At 37.1% G+C, this 24,645-nt stretch overlaps 1 protein-coding gene across 1 annotated transcript; it reads right to left on the bottom strand.

Annotated features, from left to right (window-relative positions):
* Nucleotides 1–10,389: 10,389 nt before the first annotated feature.
* On the bottom strand, nucleotides 10,390–23,150 carry MS3_00000699 (uncharacterized protein). Its single transcript, XM_051208366.1, has 11 exons — nucleotides 22,932–23,150; nucleotides 22,687–22,831; nucleotides 22,561–22,650; nucleotides 22,435–22,504; nucleotides 22,050–22,142; nucleotides 19,872–19,922; nucleotides 18,871–18,935; nucleotides 17,853–17,922; nucleotides 16,655–16,732; nucleotides 11,465–11,610; nucleotides 10,390–10,726 (listed from the first exon to the last, which is right to left on the bottom strand). The coding sequence occupies exons 1-11, from the start codon at nucleotides 22,934–22,936 to the stop codon at nucleotides 10,589–10,591; spliced, it is 951 nt and encodes a 316-aa protein (XP_051064906.1). The 5' UTR covers nucleotides 22,937–23,150; the 3' UTR covers nucleotides 10,390–10,588.
* Between the last annotated feature and the right edge of the window lie 1,495 nt (nucleotides 23,151–24,645).

Below are 24,645 nucleotides of genomic sequence, written 5' to 3' on the forward strand. Positions count from 1 at the left end.
GAAGTAAACCGAACTAAATCAATTCAATCCACAACGGAAATGGCGTCGAGTAAAATTAATTCAGTGAACACTTCATCAACACAAGATAGTGACGTACGTTTTTTCGTTCCTTCAAAACAACTGAATGTTCTACTGAATCATTCTCATAAGTAGCCTCGACATTTTAGTTAAACAATTTTCCGGAATGTTTTATTTTTCCAGACCAAGTCATAGAACAGTGTTGGATTATTTTTTGGAGAAAGCGACAACTATGGCGATTCCACGTACCGTAAGGGGGTTAAAAGGGTTATGGCTTCTAATTTTTATCTATTATCAACTAAAATTCAGCTTCATTTTAACTTCGTTAAAATAGTTTGATTAAATGACTTTGGATGAACTACACTTGAGCACAGAAATTCCCAGTGGATAATGGAAATTACGTCGTCAAAATTAGTACTTCGTTCGTTAAAACGTTTTTGCAAAGCTTCAACCTAACCCTATGGATTCTTACGTTATAAAACAGTCAATTGCCGATGATTTATTTCAAACGGCGTCTGGATAAAATTACATTTACAAAAATGACGCCCAAATGATAATGATCAAATCGACATTTTTACTGGTGACGATTGAGTATGTCACAAGTCTAGCTTTGATGCATACACTAAGCAATAAACTTCTAGAATTGTAACAGTGTAAATACTGGCTAGTGATTCAAAAAAGATTTAAATTGGATCAAGTTATTTTCTGTGCTTTAAATTCAACTTTAACAACTTGTAGACTTACGTACTTACTTACGCCTGTTACTCCTCGTGAAGGAACATAGGTCTCTCACCAGCATTCTCCACCCAACCCTGTCCTGAGCAATCCTTCACAGCTCTTCCCAGTTGTTATTCATCCTTTTCATATCCGCTTGTATTGCCCTACGTAATGTGTTCTTTGGCCTTCCTCTTTTTTACTTCCCTTCAGGATTTCATGTTAGGGCTTGTATCATTTTGCAGTTTGATGATTTGCGTAATGTATGTCCTATCCATTTCCATCTTCTTTTCCTAATTGCCTCTTCAGCTGAAAGCTGGTTTGTTCTCTCCCAGAGAAGGCTGTTGCTGATGGTATCCGCTCAGTTGATGTTGAATGTCTTGCGAAGATAGATATTTGTAACTACTTGAAGCTTCTTGATGATTGTTGTAGTAGTTCTCCAAGTTTAGCTCCGTACAGTAGAACTGCCTTGGCATTTGTGTTGATGATTGTGACTTTGATATTGGTTGAGAGACAGTTGTTTTGAGTTCTATATGTTCTTCAATTGTAGGAATCCGCATTTACGTCCGCATCTAATCCTCCCTGTTCATCGGTGATGCTTCCCAGGTACATGAAAGATTCTAGATCTTCACCATTAAGTGTGGTTGGATTGGTGTTCTCTGTGCTGTGTTTGAGGATCTTGATTTTCCCTTTGTGTACGTTGAGGCCTACTGATGCAGAGGATGCTGCTCCACGAGTTGCGTTCATCTGCATTTGTTCGTGTGTATCGGATAGGAGGGCTAGGCCATCTGCGAAGTCCAAATCGTCTAATTGGTTCTGAGCTATCCATTGTATTCCGTGTTTTCTCTGGGATATCGAGGTCTTCATAATTCAGTCGATCACCAGAAGAAAGAGGAAGGGAGAGAGTAGACAGCCTTGTCTGACGCCGGTCCTCAGTTGAAATGCATCTGTCAGCTGTCCACCATGCACGACCTTGCACTGTAGTCCGTCGTATGAGTTCCGGATAATATTGACAATCTTCTCAGGAACTCCGTAGTGTCGAAGAAGTTTCCATAACGTCCTCCTATCTACACTGTCGAATGCCTTTTCATAATCAATGAAGTTGATGTACAGTGACGAGTACCTCTCAGGTGATTGTTTGACAGTAATCCGTAGTGTCGCAATTCGGTCTGTGCACGACCGATCCTTACTGAATCCAGCTTGTTCATCTCGAAGTTGGGCATCTACTGTGTCGTTCATCCGGTTCAGCAACACTCTATGGCAGACCTTCCCTGGTACTGTCAGTAGTGTGATGCCAAATCTTCCCGAATGGAACATGGATTATCTTCACAGTTGCTTCTTTGTCTGACTTCAGTGCTTCAGCTGGTATTTTGTCAGGTCCTGCTGATTTTCTACTCATGATTTGTCTGATGGCCATTCTGATTTCTTCCGTCGTTGGTGTGTGCTGCTTCGATGTCCGGGGGATTTAATGGAGCTGGTTATTCAAGAGTTCATCGAGGTATTTTATCCATCTGTTCCGCTGTTGTTGAATTTCAGTGATTGGCATTCCTTCTTTGTCCTTGACTGGACTCTCTAGTTTACTGAATTCTCAGTGCTAGTTTCTTCGTTGTATCATATATTTGCTTCATATTTTCATCTCTTGCACCTTTCTTCGCCATCGTTGCTAGTTCTTCTACGTATTTCTGTTTGTCGGCTTTAATATCCTTCTTCCCTTGTTTGTTGGCCTCAATGTATTCAGCTTGTGCTTTGATTTTCTCTGCTCGTGTTCGGCTATTGTAAATTACCGTTTTCTTGTTCCTCCTTTACTTGATCTTGTTCAGTGTTTCTAGAAAGATGCATTCCTTATAATGATGCTTATTGCGCCCTGGAACCTCATGACACGTTAAGGTTAGTGCTTCTTTGGTACGTTTCCAGTTGTCCTACATAGTAGTTTCTTCTTCCTTTAGTAGATCCTGTAAGGCATAGAAGCGGTTGTTGAGAGCTATCTTGAATTCGACGAATTTGTTAGTATCTCAAAGAAAGGCTGTATTGAACCTTTGTAATGCCGTTCTCCCAGTTGTCCATTGTTTCTTTAGCTTCAGTTTCATCTTGGCCACTGCCAGGTGATGATCCGAATCTATGTCAGCTCCTCTCTTGATTCTCACATCCTGCATTGTCCTTTGGATTAATTTATTGATGTAAATATGATTTATTTGGTTCTCTGTGGTGTGGTCCGTTGAGATCCATGTAGCTTTGTGTATACGTTTGTGTGGAAATATTGTGCTGCCTATAATCAATTTGATGAATGCATATGAATTTGCAAATCCTTCCCCATTTTCGTTTCTCCCTCTCAGTCCTATTCGTCCCGTAATATCTTCATATCCGTTGTTGTCTATTCCGACTTTGGCGTTTAGATCTCCCATCAGAATGGTGAGGTCCTTTCTTGGGCACTTCACTATGATTGATTGTAGCCTCTCATGGAATTGATCTTTGTTGTCGTCTTTGCTGTCATTGTTGGGTGCATAACATTGGATAATATTCATTGTGATGCCCTCCTTCTTTGTCTTGAATGATGCTTTAATGATTCTGAATCCATGAGATTACCATCCTACAAGTGCATTTCGTGCTACTTTGGACAGCATTAGAGCAACTCCCTGAGTGAGTGTAGCAATATCCTCTTCGTGACCGGAGTATAGCAGCATCTCTCTCGTATCTAGCCTTCGCAGTCCAGCTTGAGTCCAGTGAGTTTTGCTGATTCCAAGTACTGCCAAGTCGTATCTCCTCGTTTCCATTGCTATTTGACTAGTCTTTTCGGTCTCGCACATTGTCCGGACTTTCCATGTACCCATAAAAATTGTTGCTCTGTTTGTTAGAAGGGTCATCAACCTTGTGATTTCCGAAGGAACTGGACTTTCATAATGAGGCATCATAAATCTTCTAAATGAGGACCTTCTAACTCCCAGGGTAGAGTTTAAATGGTTTAAATTATTTTTTCTGGTGAGCGTTTTTTTAGCGAGCTGGTTTTCCACGGGATGTGGTCGCTAACCCTATGCCCAACCCTCCTCCTTCGCCCGAGCTCGGGATCGGCCGTAGCTTCAGAAGAGTAACAGGCGGAGTCGGAGATACAAAATACTGGGCAAAATACAAATAAAACGAATACGTATAAGATATTGGCTACATTGCTCACCAGTTGATAGTCAAGTAAATACCAGCTGAACCAGAGCCAACCTCAATCACTGTGAAATGTAGCTGGCACTGGAATTTACGATGTGTAGTTCGTCCTATTTAAGACTTATCAGGTAGTTGTACCTGATCCTGGAGTTGATATTTAGTCAGCGTTACAAGTCTTAAAGAGAACCAAACGCCAATCCTGGGTTCTACCGCTAACCACGTATCATCTGTTCTATACTTATCTTGTGTCATAATAGTTTTATCGCGACCACCCATACAGGATGCACATATACCAAACAAGATTGATGAAGTTTCAACAAAAAGATAGTTCAAATCATTACAAACAGAATGAGTCACTTGGGTTGCTATTAAAGGTAGGATCAGACTGATCATTTATGAGCATAACTTTACGTCGACATACGTTTGATTATTATCCTCAAAATATTCCACATCATCAGTACCTATTATCATCATCATCCCTTTCCGGTACTTCTCTAACGCTGTCGTTAACAAGAGCACATTAGACGCTGTCCTTAAAAAACTTTCATCCACTTGACCGTTCCCTTCATTATTTCCATCATCAATATCATAGTGCTAAAGACATTCATCACAAACTTTTACCTTATTATTTGTGAACGAGAAAACACATCATACATATCAATAATTGTTTTTCTTGCCTCTTCCCACCATTTTCTCGTCAAAAGGTTCTACTAAAGATGGATAATGGCTAATAATAGTATCCAGGATGCCTGCTCCGTCAGATTTGAGACTCGATAAGTCAGTTGTTCTGTATTTCAGTGTTATTGTTCACATTGAGATTGAAATCGAATATCGATCATTTCAAACCTCGACGCATTATTCACTGGATAATGCACAGTATACTTCTGAACATTCGTATGTATTACATCATGTATTGAACTATGGTGTTTTGATACACTGTTTGAAGCTGCTGATATTTGTATATGTAGTAAAGAAACCAATCAGTAATGACAAGAACAACGTCAATTTAAGCCATAACAATAAATTAAAAAGTTAAGATTATATCAACAGACATATTTATACTTACTTAGGTAACTATTGTTACGGAGAATACAAGTCAATCAACATGAATTATTTAGCGACTTATAGGTTGCAGTCTTAAAAGATGTTAGTTGTGGAATTTATGGCTGAATTACAACGTTTTTCGACCATGACACTAGGGGACAATTGTTCCAGTGATATATGAATTATCTGCACTTTCTATACTGCATATCATTCCGATTGGTGAGTGTGAGATAGAGCAAAATTTATATTTCAAGCTACTTGCTCATTTCATTCAACCATCTTACATCTTGTTCATTCATAACTAAGCAAACAGATGATTGATTTTAGTAAACATCTACCAGATGTAATTGAAGCTGGACATCATGTACATCTTTACTTTATAATAAGGTATGTGTTAATTTGTGATAGATCGAATCGCAATTTTTGATAGGATCCTGATCATAAATATCACTATGAACCTATTAAGAAATCTTCCAGATCGACTAGTGAAGCTCTACAATATTGAAGTCTGCAGTCAATTTGAACCACGTCAATTTCAGTTTAGAATTGTTAGAATGAGAAAACTTATAGAATATTGTGACCTGTGAGAAATTACTCTTATAAATCACATTGGCTGCATAACATCAATACTCTTTGAATGATACAATTTTCCAGGAATCGAAGTATCATTCAACATAGTGTTGAATGAACCAGAAATTTAAGTGATGAATGAATAGCAAAATATCACAGTATTCAATCTGTGTAGATTTCGATTATTCAAGACATCAATCAAACTAAGTGATGCCGCTTGAAACGAACGATACTGAGTTCGAGTCACAGAGAGAACATCAATTCTGGGATGCAGGTATATCCAGCTGCCGAGTGACAAATAGGGAGAAAAGCGCATCATGGATTCCATTGCTAGTCACCAGCCATCTTTCCTGATACAGATTGAATTATATTGTGTGACTACCATATGAGTACAGACGAACGTATTGTATTCGTAATTAGAAATCGAACAGTCTTCAAGTACAAAGGTATCAGTAATTTGTACAAACGCCATAGACCTGTAAATCGTGTGAATTGAGGAATAAGACTTGAAACATTGAGAATTCCGTCTGATTCATCACATTGAATATAACATCACATCAAGTACTATCATTTCTGTAATATCCAATAAAATATTCAAAGTAATATTGATTACTTCTTCAATCTCAGTGTAAACAACGTGTTTGTCTAATGAACAAACATATTCTTGTTGACCTCTTTTATTTATAGAATCAGCTATGATTATACTTTGTTATCATTTATCACCTCATTCCATCTCAAATAACCAATAAACATGATAATGTATATAGTCTATTCTGTTTAGTGAGCGTTATATGAATGTTGGTTAGAATAAAACAACATCGTTCTCTAATAATATGTTGTTTATTTGTCTGATAATCACCTGCCCACAAACATCAAAGGTGAGTGAAATTCTCATTTTATAAATTATTACTACTTTTCTAAAAAAGGAGATGAAGTGAAAGCAAATGTTCTGGTTGTCGATTCATAGATGCTCTTGCTCCAGCTATGAATAAACGCTCCAATCATTTACCATCTCAGTTGTATTGTTCAACTAACTTCATATAAGGGTAAGTCTTCTTTGGGACTCCTGTTTTGTTACACTTCTGATAGACTTACATACACTGAATGAGTTGCATAGCACAAAACATGGAGTGTATCTCTCTGGTGATGTGAAGTTAAACTACTATAGTGAATGCGACAATGCTTGAATCCATGTATCAATCTGGGCTAGGCCACCTTTAAAAAACTGGAACCACCGGACGGCCGTTTAGTACAATACTCATGAATCCCAATGTTAAAATTACTGCAATCTCAACGGATACCCACTCTGACAATATTACAATGCTGTTGAAAGTTTTGTTAGGGAAAGAAAAGTCTCATATATATTCCATCATTTGATGCCATTATTAACGCTAACACTCCATTTAGAGAAAATCTGAGTGACGTTAAAAACCTTCTATAACTTCGTAAATTTTCTGGTACATAAATTTTGTTTTATTAATTTGAAAGTTACTTCATTTTAATTAACGTACAAGTTCTTGGAGATGTTAGATGCAAACTAAGGTTTGGACTGAAAAATAGCTGTCTAGGTGGGTTAGATATGCGCCCTTGCCCAGTTGAAAGCAAAACATTGTGATTGGGTAAACTGACGGTTCTGAAATTCATTACAAATTTAAATGTACACTACTACCTAAACAAATATGACCACCCAGCTATTCAGCCAATAATTGTTCAATGAATCAAATATAAATTACAATAAATAAAGAAGTTGATAAAGGATGAGAGAAAATTACCAATCGCAACAAATCAGTGTTATTCCATCCTATCTGGCTAGATCACGCATAGATTCATTGAAAAACACATTATTTGATTGCTTTATAACACAGAATGCTTTCAATTCTGCAAGTGTGCCACAATTCACAGTCAGTAATGTACAATTCTAGTCAATACAAGCAGCACAATCAAAAGGAGGAACAAACCAACATAAATGCAATTCAGGAAGGAACGTGAAAGCTTACTGAAGGCGTAAGAAAAATAACAACTATAGTAAAATACAAATATGACTAACTCAAATGGAATGAAAAAGGATAACAAAAATATACAACTGAAGGAACAACAATAGGAACAAACTACAAATGTATACATGGAAGGATTTTTCACACATACACAAAACCTTCAAAATGGATCTTACAGGAGGTATTATTTCATTCAAAACATCAGTGACAAATGTTGTGTAAACGAATTATTCTTTTTAAAATCAACGTTTGATAAAGAGATGAGTTAAGAGCAAAAGTAATCAGTTTAAAGACGTTTATTTAAACTGTAAGGATAAAAGGTATTATACTTTACAAAACCAGTTATTTCACAGTAAGAATGATGATCTGAGTGCTCATTATGGAAGCGGTTATTTCATCATTATGAGATATGTTGTCCAATGTTAATATCCGTCGTTAGAACGTGCTAGAATATCACTCACCATATGTGAATGTGTATATCAGTCTGAGAATAATGTTATGCATTGAACAAACTTCCATTGATGAAGTAACTGTAAAACCTTAAACTTGTTGTACTTATAAAAGAACTGAAAATGTTGAATAGGCTGATGTTAGCGTTCGATGGTGCCTGAATTTATAATGATCGATCACCCAATTGTTAATGTACTTTACTTGACAGCTTTTTGAAGAGCGAAGCAAAGTTGTTGTAGTCAACACAATGTGAACTTCACGAGCAACTTACTGTGGAAATATTTCCACAGTATTTACAGATAAAATATTTCACAGTCAGTGGTATGGATGAAAATTCAAACCGAAATATCACCGTAAGAATCATCATGAAACGAAATTTTTAATTATTCACTTATTCTGTAAAAATGACCACACTAATCACAATGTGAGACGCTTTGTCAATGAAACTGGATGCATTCCAGGATATATGATTTTTGATTGAAATTATGGACCAACAAATGTTAGAACTGTATTAAAAACCCGGAATCACTCAGCAGCCTGTTTGTTGTATTACGAGACCCCATAACAGTACCTATCGACAATCATGAAAGCAGAAATCGAATCCAAGACCTTAAGTCTTGCGCGAACGTTTAGTCTCTTGCCACTAAGTAGCATCCAACGGTGTTCACGTCTAACTTCAACCACTTCACGACATTGCGCGACCATCTACCATTGTTTTTGGTAGGTAACTGCCTCACACTGAACATAGTTGAACTCATCTGGAATGAAAGAACAATGAAGTAGTATTAAGAATCAACTGACGGAAGACATGCAAGTGAAGAGTCGAATGTATGTTTCGAATGTATGATCCTGACAAAGCATACCGGAAATCAAAGTTTCAGGTCAAACACATAAAATAAACCTTCATTTGACTTTTTCTCAAGCAGACTACGAAGAAAGTAGCATATCACTGACCGTGAGATATTTTATGAAAACCATCAAGATTGAGGTCATCTGGACAAACGTCAACACTTTTAAGATCACTGATCACATTATGAACCACTTCATGAAATATGGCTGTAGAACAAATTAAACCAAATGGAAGGTAATTATATTTGAATAGACCACAAAGAGTGATAGTTGTTGTCAAATCTGATAGACTTCTATCCAGACGAATCCGAACAAAGACGTACTTCAAATCAGCTTCACTGTACACTTTAGAACAATGAGCTTGACTACAAATATCTCCAGCATCACCTGTGTTATGCGTTAGCTTCAGCAAATGGGAATTAAACGTTGAGGAATGAATCCTTATTCATTCACAGAACTTAACGCAATCAGTCACGAAATATTCAATCAGAGCATCGAAATCTTCTTTGAAAGCTATTGAAGGCAGGTTCACTTTATGACTTTATAAAGTCAAAATTTTGTATGAAATAAGGAAACTGTTTACTGCGTTTGTCAACAATCGAATTATGGAACGAACCAAAAGGTATATAATTGCTCTTTTGTGTGGAAATAAAACCTTAAACATCATGAATAGATGTGGATTATTATCATCAAAAGCTCCAATTTTATTAAGATTTAATAACGGGGTTTGGAATCACCATTAATGAAATGAATAGTAGTTTAACATGCCACCATAATCTGCCAATTCTTGTCACATTTTAAGCATTCAGCATCACGGAGAAGAAATGAATTTTGGGAATGCAGACTGCCACAGGACATATATTTATCATGCCTGTGTTCACCTTAATATATATTACATTGTGACCTTATGGCAATATCATTGCGATTCGCACATGATTCACGTATAACATGAAAAGACTGAACACTTTTCAGTCTTAAACATTAACGAGAACATTCGAACATCTAATGCAAATGATTCTTGGTCGACTAGTTTCTCACAAATCCATGAGAATAGGACCGATTATCAGACAAGTTTTGTTTAATAATGTGATCAATTATTGACGCGAACACTTCAGTGTTTTCTATTTTCCAAATCTCTCATCTTATTGCCAATGCTACGGCAGATCTGTTACTAATTCATCATTTACTCTACATCTTTTTTCATTCCTATTTGAGTATCAGCTAGACCGTCTAAAATTATTTCATATTCAACACATTCATAACACCTAAACAACAACAGTCTGTTAACTAGCTTTCACTCAACAGTGAATAGTCAAATAAGGAAGGATTGAGGTGCTTAGTTAAATATTGGTGCCGCATTCCAACAGTTTAGTTTAAAACAATGAACGACGTCAATTTCGAATGATATTTCTTAGTATTGAGACTTTAACAAAATGGACATTTACAACGGACACATTTTTGATTTCAATGGTCACATAATCACGTATACACGATACTGTTAATTGACAAGTGCAATGTTGTAACCTCTTGTGAAATTACCCATGTTTTTTTTATTGAATGAAAACAATGACATAAATACAAAAAATTATATTTTTATATTCTAACAAAAAAGTGACATCAGTCATGACGTAAACAATCAACAATGTGATATGCAGTTCCATTAAAACAATCTTTAGTTTATTGAAATGATTAAAAAAATTGAAAGTGTGTTTACTAAACTAAAAAATAAAAATAAAAAAGTCAACTTGATGAAAACAAGTGACAAACTGTCTGTGAGAAATATTGATATGCTCGCTTCCTTATGCAGCATTATAGCCGAATACCAAAGACCATAAAAACAATGCGGAACGACGTAAGATTTGGTAATTGGGGTAAAAGTATTCCAGTGGTATTCCATCCTCAGTGTCTTCAGATGTTGTTTTATCTGTATCGATGTACTGAAATGAACGAAATAGTATAATGATTAGAAAATATCAAATATTTACCAAATGTGATTCAGTGCTTACACTAGTCTTCTTCAATTCATTTATTAGATCAGTTTCAGTAGTTGTTAGATCAATGAATAATGATTTAGGATATCTGCTACTGATTTGACGGTCAGTGTGATGAGTACATATTATCCTACAACTAACCGACAACTATTTCGTGTGATGAAATTAGTTCACCAGATGCTTCAGCTTATCACAATGTAAATAATTAATAACAAACCAATATCTGACGTCTTTATTGAAGTAATCCATCCAAAACACAAATTTCTCAACAGGGTATCAGGAATATTTGTTCTCACATTCAATAATGTAAGTCCACGAAATTTCACTTTCCAAACATGATGCAGAATTTATGACAGATTATTCTTCATCATTCAAACTGATCTCATAGGCATTTTGTAAGAATCCACACATACAAACCGTTTCATATTGGACATCGAGAATAACTACACATTCTATGAGCAGGAGAAATACCATTTTTTCAAGTACAAGTGTTAAACGACGCTTCTATTGGTTGTTGAATGTCCACATGGAAACATAGCATCGTACTCATATCTGATTAAACATTATGAATGTATACAATACGCTACTCGTTTGCAACAAAAAAATGTTCTTCCGAGTAAACAGATTCACAATGTAGAATATGGTAATATTGAAAACAATGTGTGAAGTCTATCAATCACTTACTTTATTCTTGCAACCATTTACTTTCAATTTATAAATATCCTTATCACTTCTGGTAATGCACATATTGGCTGTTTCACACCATATACACCTTGTTTTCGGTGCTTTTGAGCCACGACATGCTTCAGTCGAATCGTATTTCGGACAATCTTCAGTGGAAAAAATAGGGCGATTGCATAACAAGTTAGTAAACAAAGGATAAGTGAATTAGGAAAAATATAACTACAACTCAATGATATGATAAGATGATTTCGAAATTAGGCGGCTGTTTCATTCACTAAGAACTTGTCGTCACCTTACGCAATTCAAAATTCAGCACACTTCCTTTGACATCCATATTTCACGACAACATTTTGGCTTTGAATGAAAATACATCCATAATCAGTAACATTTTATTCAACGAATATTAAAGTCAATCTAAACATAACATTATGGAATGATTCTCTTAGTTGTCGAGATGGTATTTTAATACCCTACCACATGATAAAATGAAAATTCTTTGTGATTACTCAATGTACATATTCATGAGAAAGAGGACTCGTTCATACCATGTCATTCACTTTTCACGACAACACATCGGAACTGAATGAAACAAAGTTGAATGTTCAACGATGAGTATTGACGTGTAGATTTGGTAGATGCTGATAACTGTTCGCATTCAGAAATGTATACACTATGCTGTCATCTGGTTCAGCAAAGCGCACTGCATTTCATTTCTAACACATTTAGAGTTTCATTCACTGATATCAGTCTGATGATGAAAATGTGTCTCGTATCAGCTACAACGTAGGACCAGGCACATATGTGCATCGGTCCAGGTTGCCATACCGCATCAGCACAACAAGATGAACACCGGATTCATAGCAGTGGTTGGGTCAAAGGTGGTAATATATAAGAGAAAGATTGCATATAGAAATATAGTACAAGAAGAAAAAATTGGTTCGTAGAAAGAAAGATATGAAGTGTTTTTAATCTCTTGGTTTAAGGGAAGACAGAGAGTGTATACACCAACGCCATTGTGATCGATTCTGAGCCATGTCACCAAGAGTCTCCAACCATTGGTTACGAAAGTCACGCGGACCCCAACCAAGTAGTCTGCATCTACCAACATGGCTCAAACTAGAAGTTAGTGTCTTCAAGCACTGATGCCACGTTTTAGTTTGGCCGCCCCTAACTTTCTTCCAACCATCTCCAATACAGGATAGCATTGCACGTCGTGGTAGTCGGTGTTCAGGTATACGTAACACGTGGCCCAAACACCATTTTAGTCGATGAAGATTCATAACCTCATCAACTGATTTACCATCATTTCCTAATACCCTGCGTCTAACCTCACTATTACTTACCCGGTGATACCAGCAGACGCCAGCAATATTTCTAAGGCATCTGTGGTCAAATACTAATAGCTAACGAGTGTCTTTTACTCTTAATGGCCATGTTTCGCTGCCGTAAAGTAAAACAGAACGGACTGCCGCGCAGTATACTCGTCCTTTTATTGATAGATTTATATCTTTCCTTCGCCATAGGTGACGTAAGTTGACAAACGCTAAACGAGCTTTTTGAATCCGCGCAGAGATTTCGTCAAACACCAAAGTATTAGGGCTGATCGGACTTCCAAGATAGGTGAAGTTGCCGACGCGTCCGACTATCTCACTTTCCATCCTTAGTTCAGGTGTTGACGCAGACCAGTCCTGAAGCAACAACTTGCATTTTGAGGGAGAGAAGCGCATTCCAAACATTCTGGCATTGTTGCTTAGTGCTACCAAAAGACTCTGCATTTTGTCAGCGTCTTCACCAAACAGGACTATGTCATCTGCGTATTCTAAGTCGATAAGTGGACCTCCTGGATGCAGATCAATACCCGAGAATTCAGTCGAGGAGAAAGTTATTTCCATCAGTAGATCTATGATGAAGTTAAACAAAAATGGGGAAAGTGGACAGCCTTGACGGACACCACTTGAGGTTGCAAAAGTAGATGACAGTTCGCCATAAGCTCTGACTCGACTAGTAGTGTTCGAGCAAAGAGCCTTTACAAGGTTTATGTACTTCTGGGGTACACCTTTCAATTACAGACACTGCCACAGAATCTCGCGGTCTACAGAGTCAAATGCTGCTTTTAAGTCGAGAAAGACCACCATTGTCGGACGTCGATAAGTATGCCTATGTTCTAGAACCTGACGAATGGTAAATATGTGGTCGATGCAGCCACGACCAGGTCTGAAGCTAGCTTGAGTCTCTCGTGTTTGCAGTTCACGAGTCTTAGTCAGGCGTCTGATAATTATCGAAGCTAGTATTTTAGATATTATATTAGTCAAACTAATCCCTCTGTGGTTGTCACAGGATGATTTTGACCCTTTCTTATATATTGGGACGATAAGTGATTGTGACCAGTTAGATGGGATAACGTCTAACTCCCATATCTTAGCTAAAATATTAGTCAACCTAATTGCTAAAATTGAAACACCATACTTAAAGACCTCTGGAGCCGGTCCATCTGAACCAGCTGCCCTTCCTCGCTTCAGATTAACTATAGCCTATTGAACTTCAGCAAGAGTTGGGGGACCTACTTCAATGTTCCATTCACACTGTCCGGGAATGGTGGGTAGTTGTAGAGTAGCTGAAAGACAGCTGAACTGCTCCTTAAAATGTTCCGCCCATCGGTCTAAACGTCTGGACTGGGAGCAGATGAGAGTATCGTCTTTTTCCGAAATAATCTCACTTACACTTGACTTATTAATTCCAGTTTCTTTTATTAGTCTGTAAAGCTGTCTTGTGTTCCCTATAGTCGCCGCCTTTTCCATCTCTTTTGCTTTCGTTGCCCACCACTGCTCACGGTCGTTTCTTAGACTTTTTCTTAGCCTAGATCTGATTTGTTGTCGCTCTTCATCATGATCGGAACCTGATGGGACGAGTTTGCGAGAATCCATCAGTGTGATAGACTTTGAAGAAATCCACTGGTACCTTGTAACTCTGTGGTTTAAGTCACTAATAGATTTCATTGCTGTTTCCAGAGCTGTTTGTATACCTTTCCAAGCAACATCTGGGTCAGCCTCGTTTTCAGAACTACCTAATTGTAAACTCAGTTGTTCTTGGAACCTACTTTTGGTTTTCTCGTTACTCAACTCAGTTCTAATGGGTTTTTTTACTGTGGCTTTTTTGCGTCCAGTGAGGCGCAAGCAGATGCGTGCCCGTATTAGGGCGTGTTCGGAGTCCAAGCAGGTACTCCAGAATGAGTGACAATCTTCTACCGACCCTCTCCAACGATGACTGATGGCAATATAGTCTGTTTGAGTCCATCGTTGGTTTGGTGTAGGAGGTCGCCATGTTAGACGACGTCTCTCCTTATGCTTAAAATTTGTGTTTGCTAAAAATAAGCGATTGTCTGAGCATAGTTGCAGCAGACGGTCACCATTATCTGTTCGCCGTGCCGAAATGCTAAAATGTCCACCTAAATGCCTTTCTGTTTGGTTTAAACTACCTATCTGAGCAATAAAGTCACCCCCTACGAGTACTATGTCTGAGCGTTTAGCTTTCTGAAGAAGTTCGGACAGCTTTCTGTAAAATTCATCTTTCACATCATCTGAGCTGCAGTCAGTGGGAGCGTAGGCAGAAACGACGAAAAGGCAACGACGTGTGTCCCTATCCTTCCGAGTTCTTACGGAGCCGTTCAGCCAAACAGCACATAGACGACTGTTGACGGGGATCCACTCTAGCAGTGCTTGTTCTGCCATCATGCTTAGTGCTATGCCTACACCTGCCAGTTCACGAGAACTGGCCATCGGGTCACCAGATACACGTAGGGTGTATCTCGTTGGCTCTCCGTTTTGCCGAGGTAAGGTCAAGTGAATGACCACAATGGAATGCTGTATGCGTGTTGCGGAGACACAGCATACATCAATGGAAAGAAACTCTAGGGTTTTAGCCAAGGAAGCCTGCTGACCGATATGACATAGGGTGCGTACGTGGAAGGCTCCAAAGTGTAGTTTGGAGCGAGGTTTCAGTAGACCTGGGACAGAGTTTTGAGCACTAGAATCGTTGGCTATGGTGACACTTGAGGAGGAAGCCAAAAGAGGAAGTTTAGGGTTGAAAGTCGATGTAGGAGGAATAATAGGAATTGAAGAGGAAAGTTGATTATGAATACAGTGGTCTTGGGTGCTGTTAAGGTTATGAGGGCGGTTATCACTTCCCCGTGGCCCACACCGCTTCAACATGTAAAAACTGGTAAATAACATTGTAAACTCATCCACATTGACTATTTTGAAATCCGTGCAAGAAATTCATTTGTCTACATACAATAAATTCACTTATAATTATGTTAATTCGGTCGAAAAACAAAGGAGTGACATTGTTTTTCAATTCGTCGCTGACGTTTTTCGGGAAGAGATTTCAGTCGACCTATCGTTATGGAATGTTTGAAACTATGTGATCACATTATACTCTGTGTGCTGTCGGCTAGCATGTCACACTAGTTGGATCATGAACATTCATCGAGAGTAAATTAAATTTTATTCAACGAATAGTGGAGTCAATCTGAACATTAGATTATGGAATGGTTTTCTCAGTCATAGTGATGTTATTTCAATACTCCAACACAAGACGAACTGAAGAGTGTTTATTATTACTCACTATACATATAAACGAGAAAGGAAACACTTACCTAACATGAAAATCCTCAGTATTTTTGATACTGTACTAGTATCTACTGCCTATGGTATATCAAAATCTGAACACCTGACTTGTCTACACGTCCAATTCATCGGATGAACAAGATGAAATATAGATTTTGGAGAGTAAGCGATTGCTTCCAAGTTAATTACGATTTCAAGAAATGTTTCCGCGATTTTAATAACTCAGGAAAGTTCAATATCATATCTAACAAGTTGGAAAACTATGGACACTTCCAAGTCAATGCACAATCAACTAACTGATATATATTATCTCATCCATAGTTTTGTGACATTATGTACGCTTAAGTGAATTTTATCGACGTGAGGACGTGAAGAACATCCGTCCTTCATCATTTAAAATAATCAACAGAGAATCCACGTATAGGTTAGCGTGATTTGATACTAGTAGCCAAATTTCATTTAGTTAGTTGCTGAAATTGCACATGAAATTTTCAATTTTTTAAAACAAAATTGATGTATTCAACTGTAAAAATAATCATTTCTGATACAATAACGTTTAACATACCCCCGAGAGCTTCATACACCACTAACGTTCCACTTCGAATCCATGTTTTAGGAACATATATTTCAGTTACTTTCTTATCTTGTGAAATAAATTTTACGGAAGAAAATAACTGAGATTTGGTTTAACGAGCGACTGTTAAAAAATGGGAACAAATGCTCGGAATATCCATGATGAAGATATTCACACACCATAGTTATATTACTCAGTATACCAGGTTAGGCGTAAGTCAGCAGACGTGAATCGTGAAATTCACTGTTTACAGAATTCAGCATATAAAACAGAAACGACATCAATACGATTTCATCAAAACAACGACAATGGTTTATGTGACACTAGCAAGGCTGTCGGTTGTTCAAATGAAGACATAGATACTCGATTTCAATTCAGAAGAATTCAGTAGTTCACTGTTCAATAGACTTGGTCAAAACAAGCGGTTTTGTCAGCACTAGTTTCAACCTTGATTTAGTATCACATATGATATTAAACTTCGCTTCAAGATGTGAAAACACATTGTAGGGTCAGTGAAATGTCGCTGAGCCCTAGCCAAATCATCCGGCAGTTGGATCACTGAATGTCGAACAGATCATCGCTCCCTGCCAAGGTCATGTACAACCAACGCGCATTAGTTGATCGTATGCCATGGACTGGCCCATGTGGCAGTGGTCTTACTTTCGCTTGTATCTACTTGAACTAATATATTTCTGTAATAACGTCCTCTGTGTTGTACAGTCTTCAAAGCGTCTATGGTACCTTGATACGTCAATGGGATAGTCCACGTAAGGTACTGGCCACGAGGTGTGACTTCGATGTTAGCTACTTTATCACACCATTCACGTCTAACTCGAGTAGGCCTCCAATCATTTCGACATAGATCATCTGTGATGGTGATCTACAACATCATCCTCGTTGAATTTTCAATAAACAGTAGTGTTTGGACAGCGAGTTTACCAGAAGCATTCAGATTTTATTTCACACGTTTTTCATCAACACTTTAATGACACTTCGACCAATCTGTTCTCACACGAAACTACTGAATGATGTAGACTGTAAGAAAGATATATTAGATCACTAGGACAGAATACAGCAAAGTTCTGTATTGACGTGGTGATCAAAGGGTACATAAATAAGTTAATATTAGGCTAACAAATAACTGCTTGTGTAGGTTGGTGTTAATCAAAATGCAAAAAACATTTGCTACCTGTTTCTCCGCAATGTAACCATCCATAAATTCCCGATGGCTTTTCGGTTATTCTAGCTACCGTAGGAATCTGAAAAGAAGTAACGGAAGTCTGAGTAAAGATTTGTCAACACACAACCACCTTTATCAAAACCAACCAATCACTAAAGGACGGTGTCGTCATCCACATCACTTTACACAAAGACAACTAGTTACACAGTAAGCATACTGATTTCCTCAATTTCCTCAGGAGTGTGCCTCATCTGGTCTACGAAGATAATCTGACTCACTTCAGTTATCAACTTCACTGAAATCCAATGGACGATCTATCTATCGTGCAATGATGCGCTACACTGTGAGATGAATATCTACGTCACTTGACGGAAATGTGATAGTGAATAGCTACAATGCTGCTGCAAGTGAATTTGTTGTCATGTAGAGGAATTTTGTTGATGTACTCACTTCCATCCATCACCGTACATACAATTCCTGATAACGTCGAAGCAATCAAAGTGGATTCAGTTCAACACAAATGAAATCTTTCATCTCACTTGCGCTTTCTAGTTACCACACATCTGTTGTATTTCCAATTGGTGAAGTACTAAATGCTGACATTCGAACAAGTACTCACTAAGAGACGATCAAGATTTTAACAATTTATCTTGCAGATTATTTGGCAATGAAATTTTCAATTAGCTGAACTTCAAAAGACGTAGTCAAGCTTGACAGAAAATGACTGTGTTGGAAAGTACTATAAAATACACTGTTTATCCTCAATCGGCTCAAATATGTCAGAATTTCTATCGACAACATTTGACTTCCTATAATTCATTGTTTGAAATAAGTGCTAGAATAAAGTGTGTCAGTACGGAGTTATTAATAGAGTCGTATAGTCTGTGTGCACGTTAGAAATTGTTGATATCCTTCTATCGTGTTCAATGTATCTTGATGCATTCGACAGTGTTGACTTGCGCAAAGTAAGATAACAATCTGAAATACATCAAACAACACTGCAATACTATTCAATTTTGCAACTTACGTTCGCATAATAGATTGATATCTTCCCATTCGGATGTATCAGAGTAGTTATAGTGAATGTCGGAACTACAAGCAGAAGACTATCGTTATTTAAAATTTAAGGTATTAGGGATCAGCATGTCATTGTTGGATGCGAAAGTGTATGTGCCTACGTGCAAAGTGATCAGTTTTAGGCAGGTATTTTCTCCGTTATCTCAAATGTTTTCTTTGGTAGAATTCGTAATAAATATAATCTGGTGAACGTCGTGTAAGTGAAGCAAGCATGCATTCTTCAATATAAATGTCAGATAACTAGGCTCCGAGGCCGTATTACAGCGCCGTTTCCATATCGAAATAATAAATCATCAAGCTTCCAATTAAATCTGATAGTTGAGGAGTTATTGACATTTGCTCAACACTCTCTATAATTACACCTGAAAAAATCACCCCTAAGTACACATGACATTAGCTATGGTTTGTTTGTTTACAAATAGAACATGGTAACTTAGTCGGTTATGCAAGTCATTGGTTTATCAGTGTTCGGTAACGACGGAAAATGATTAGCTTCAGGTTTTTCGTCTTGGTGACTTCTTAATTTGAATGAATACTTTTTAGGAATGACCGTGTGGTGAGTAACACAAATTTACTTATTTCAGAATACAGACTTCTGATCAAGCAGCATTGAAGCCTGTTGACGAAGATGTATCTCTACATTCGTTTATCCACAAGTAAAATGTGTTTATGACCTAATTTATTTATACGGATCTATTTATTGCACGTCTAATCTAGTTTGCTCCTGTTTATGTCAATTGTCTTCAGGTCTCAATCAATGTGTTCAAACAATCGATGGTTTCCCCCTTCCTAATTTCTGTGATGGCTACACTTTATTACTTTTGTCAATTTTTGAAAAGAATTCAGTGATGTAAAATGAACAAAAAATGTGCAAACAAGTACTGCGAGTAATGGTGTAGGTGTTTTTAAATATTTCATGTGTAATCAAATAATCATTTTATGGATACATACTTTTACCACCAGCAACTGGATAATAAGACATTCTGACGGCCAATAATTCCCCTGAAATGATGGAAGTAAAAATATTTGCGGTTTTATATATGTATAATTAATATCCACAGAGAATCAGTTTAGACATTAGTTATCATCTTTCTTTCAAGATTTAAGTAAACTGGTTCATTTTAATAGGAGTTGCAAGGAGACTCATAATTATTATTTCAACGATATGATGAATGTTTCAATACAACCAACTGAGAAGAACATTTTACTTCCGAAGCGTTGATGTTAAAAGCTTCAGAAAACCAAATAGACCAGTAATATCTAAACGACAATTACTTACTTACTTAAACCTGTTACTCCCATTGGAGCATAGGCCACCGACCAGCATTCTCCAACCCACTCTGTCCTTGGCCTTCTTTTCTAGTTCCATCCAATTCTTGTTCATTTTTCTCATGTCTATTTCCATTTCCCGGCGTAATGTGTTCTTTGGTCTTCCTCTCCTCCTTTCGCTTTGAGGATTCCATGTGAAGGCTTGTCTTGTGACACATTTGGGTGCTTTCCTCAATGTGTGCCCTATACACTTCCAGTGTTTCTTCTTGATTTCTTCCTCCGCTGAAATCTGGTTTGTTCCCTCCCACAGTAGCTTGTTGCTAATAGTGTCCGGCCAACGGATCTGAAGTAGTTTGCGTAGACAACTGTTAATAAACACCTGTATCTTCTGGATGATGGATTCCGTAGTTCTCCAGGTTTCTGCCCCATACAGTAGAATTGTCTTGACATTTGTATTGAAAATCCTGACTTTGGTGTTGGTTGACAGTTGTTTTGAGTTCCAGATGTTCCTCAGTTGTAAATATGCTGCTCTTGTTTTGCCGATCCACGCCTTCAAAACTGCATCAGATCCACCGTGTTCATCAATGATGCTGCCCAGATATGTAAAGGCTTTGACATCTTCTAAATCTTTTCCCTCAATTGTGGTTGCACTGGTGCACGCTGTGTTGTATCGGAGAATCTTGCTTTCTCCTTTGTGTATATTGAGACCTGCTGCTGCTGAGGCTGCTGCTTTACTGGTCGTTTTCTCCTGCATTTGTTGTTGCGTTTGGGATAGAAGGGCCATATCATCTGCGAAGTCTAGATCGTCCAACTGCATCTTAAATGTCCACTGTATCCTGTACTTCCCTTCAGATTAAACGACAATACACATACAAAATCATTTTCTGAGATTCCGTTATTCCAATCCAGCAGTGTTCCCTCAATTTAACTAATTATTACTCGGAAATTCTACTTCAATGTCACTAAATGCAATAACTGAACGAAATGAGTGAACTTCATTTTGATGTTCTAGTTGTTCCGGGTCGAATCAATCATGTCATACCAGTGCACTGTTTATGGTAATTTTTTATCATCTGTTATTATTATTATTCTTAATTGCTATTTTAGATTCATAGGAATATGATAGTCAATAATGTGATGAATACACAGTGGTTCACAGATCGTGATTAAGATAAATTAATTCTTTATTAAATAATTTAAAGAAAACATTTGGACGTCATCAAATACAAGTTGGTAATCCATGTGATTTAATAATCCAAAATGATCTCTCACACAGCATCGTTTATTGTTGTAGATGTGTTCAGTGGAATTCGTTTGATTTATCATTTCTACTGTAGGGTCAGTGAAATGTCACTGAGCCCTAGCCAAACCATCAGGCAGTGGTAAAAAAAAAGCAGAACATTCTAGTGGATAGTGGTTAAGCAGAAAGATGAATTTATAGTCGATAGTTAATCTTGTCTTATTTATACCAGTGGATAAGTTACAAACAGATATGCGTTCGTGTTGCCTTGTGGCTATACTCACGTGTGGTTGTACATGACCTTGGCAGGGAGCGACAATCTGTTCGACATTCAGTGATCCAACTGCCAGATGGTTTGGCTAGGGCTCAGTGACATTTCACTGACCCTACACTACTCAATCAATTCGCGTTTATTTCAAAGTGAACCATCGTTTTCACTTGACAGTAATGAATACGTGTTGTGAACACATTTTAGAGCATCAAATCACACAAGCAAATTAATCACTGTCTACTGGTCAGCTTTCAAAAAATAACCAGGTCAAATATTGAATCATTTATGCAAAATAAAAGTTAGAAACGAAAGGCAAAACAAATTATCACCGGATAATAGAGGTACTCACGCTCATTCGAAATATCAGTTTTCACATAATAACCGCTTCTCACATAATTTCTAACTACTCCTAAGTAATTTTCATCGTACATTTCAATTCTACCTGTGATTATCGAACGAAAAACATGAAATTCAAATGACATTCTGTAGAGAATGAATTAAAGACTTTTAGATTAACTGGAGACAAAATAAATTTCATGGACCTAATTAAATTTCTGTAAGGCTTTAAACTGTTTACAACTTGAACGAAATAAGATATCAGTAGATGTTCTGAATGCTACAAAGGGCAAAAAACTGATTTACTGAAGAAATTAAATCAACATTGGTACACGGAATGAAATGTGAATAAACAAAACTCGGTAACAATTTTAGTTCGATGAAAATCATTCTCTTACCAGTAGTTAATATTCTGAAGTTGATGACTTTGGAGCCGTAAAACGTAAACGAGAACTTCGGATAGATATCCTGATTATAAGCAAACATATGGAATGAAACATCGTTGCGAAATTTAGTCAACTCACTTTATTATCAACCAATCTTTCAAACGTGCCGCTAACAATTGGAGGAGACTGATCAGAGCGGATCATCCGGGAATAATAATAGTGATGAGACTAAATATGTGTATTGGAACCGGATCGATTACTTACATAATTATATGCATTACTTTGAAAAATTACTTTTTCATATTTCCTCAATTCAGGTTTTGTGCAAATGTCATGGCAGTCGATGAATTTATAAATTAATACGATGATGGAATAGAGCAGTATAAACTGGCCAGTTGCAAAGTTATGCCTAGAATGGTACAGATAAAAATATACAGCCTTATTTCATTGAAACAAATTGAAGTTCATAAAACACACTCATTTGCTTAAACTGTATAGTTAACACTCACCTCATCTTCTTGTTCACAACGGTAATAATTGTTGTTAGACCTCGTCTTGTTTATATAAATTTTTTAAGTGTTTGTTTGTTTGTTTCTTATTCGACGATTCAAAGTGACCATTAGAAACATCACGTTTCATAAAATCATATGATCATTGTTAACCACTCATGGTAGACGACGAACTCATCGTAGTGCAATATACTTCTAGCTGTTGTACTCTAAAGGCTGACACTTATCCACCATTGGTTGAAATTCCAAGGCCTCTATTGGTGAAAATAATATTGGATACGATTAGCGATAGTTTAAACGAAGTGAAGGGTTTCTAATGTAGTTCAAAATGTGTGCTCATATTTTCACGAACAAACATTTTGTTACTTGTAATTATTTGTGAACTGTTTACCAACGGTCTATTGCTTTGGTTTGATAGGTTAAAATCCAAGTAACAAAACCTGTCTTGATTAGATATCTAAATTTGCATTTTTACATCTGAATCTATGTTTAATGACATAAATCCTGTAAGACGACTCCATCATCGTTGAATGTGGGATTGTAACTTCCGAACAGTCACAAAAAAGCCCATTTGACCGGCACATAGTACCGTTGGCTCTAAATAGATTTAGCAATCAAAATACACAAAACGTTTCTTATTATTCAGGTAGAAGTGGACCTGTATGTGTTCAAACTAAACGTAATGAGTCAATTACTGTTGAATGATTAACGGTCTACACTTTCGTAAATGAATAATAATTTCAGCGGCAGAAGCCCAAACTACTCATGATTTGGTTATAATTGCAAAATGTAATTCTTGGAAGTGTGATGGTGAATTTTGCGCTGCAAAAGATGTCGACAGTAACCAAAATATTGCTTCCAGGAGTATCATATTCTGTAGTCGAATAAACGGTTGTTCGGTAATTTCGCGAAATCATGAACATCAGAATTGTTTTCAATTATACATAAAATTGTCCCATTAATGTCTGGCTTATTATCAAATTAATATTATTCCTGATAATTACATGTAGTTACAGCATGTTCAGGTAATTGTGTAGCTTATTTCCTAGGGTTTGATAAAAGTTTACTTGGGTGTTGATTCACTTCACTGTATTATACAGTATTCTATAACTTATGTATTATTCGATTATCATAAGGCGATTCTGCATTGGTGTCACGCTGAAAGATTATCTGAAAACGTTTATCATCTGAAGATAATCTGTTCAATGATTCTACTAAAGAATCCTCGATTGTCACTCATTGATGGACATAGCAACCACTGCACAGTGTGTAGTTCTTCGGTTATCAATATTTGGTACTACACTCATTTGAAATACATTAAATGTTGGGCAACTAGAAACTGAAGGTGAGATGAAAGACTCCATGTGTGTTGGACTGAATTGGTTTTGAGTGTTTCGATGTAATTAGGACACATTATAGTAAGGATTCTCGTGAGAAATGAACGGTAGTGGGTGGAAGTGAGCACATCAACACAATTCTACCACATGACAACAAATTCACATGAGGCATAGATGCAATTCATCACAATCATATTTCCATCAACGGACGTATATATTCATCTCACAATGTATTGCCCCATTCCATGACAGATAGATCGTTCATTCATCTTCACTGAAGTTGACAACTGAAGTGAATCAGGACATCTTTGTAGACTAGATGGAGCATAGTTCTAAGTGAACTGAGGAGATCAGTCTGCTTACTGTGAATGTGATCA

The sequence above is a fragment of the Schistosoma haematobium genome, chromosome 5 (genome assembly GCF_000699445.3).
Source record: "Schistosoma haematobium chromosome 5, whole genome shotgun sequence".
NCBI lineage: Eukaryota > Metazoa > Platyhelminthes > Trematoda > Strigeidida > Schistosomatidae > Schistosoma > Schistosoma haematobium.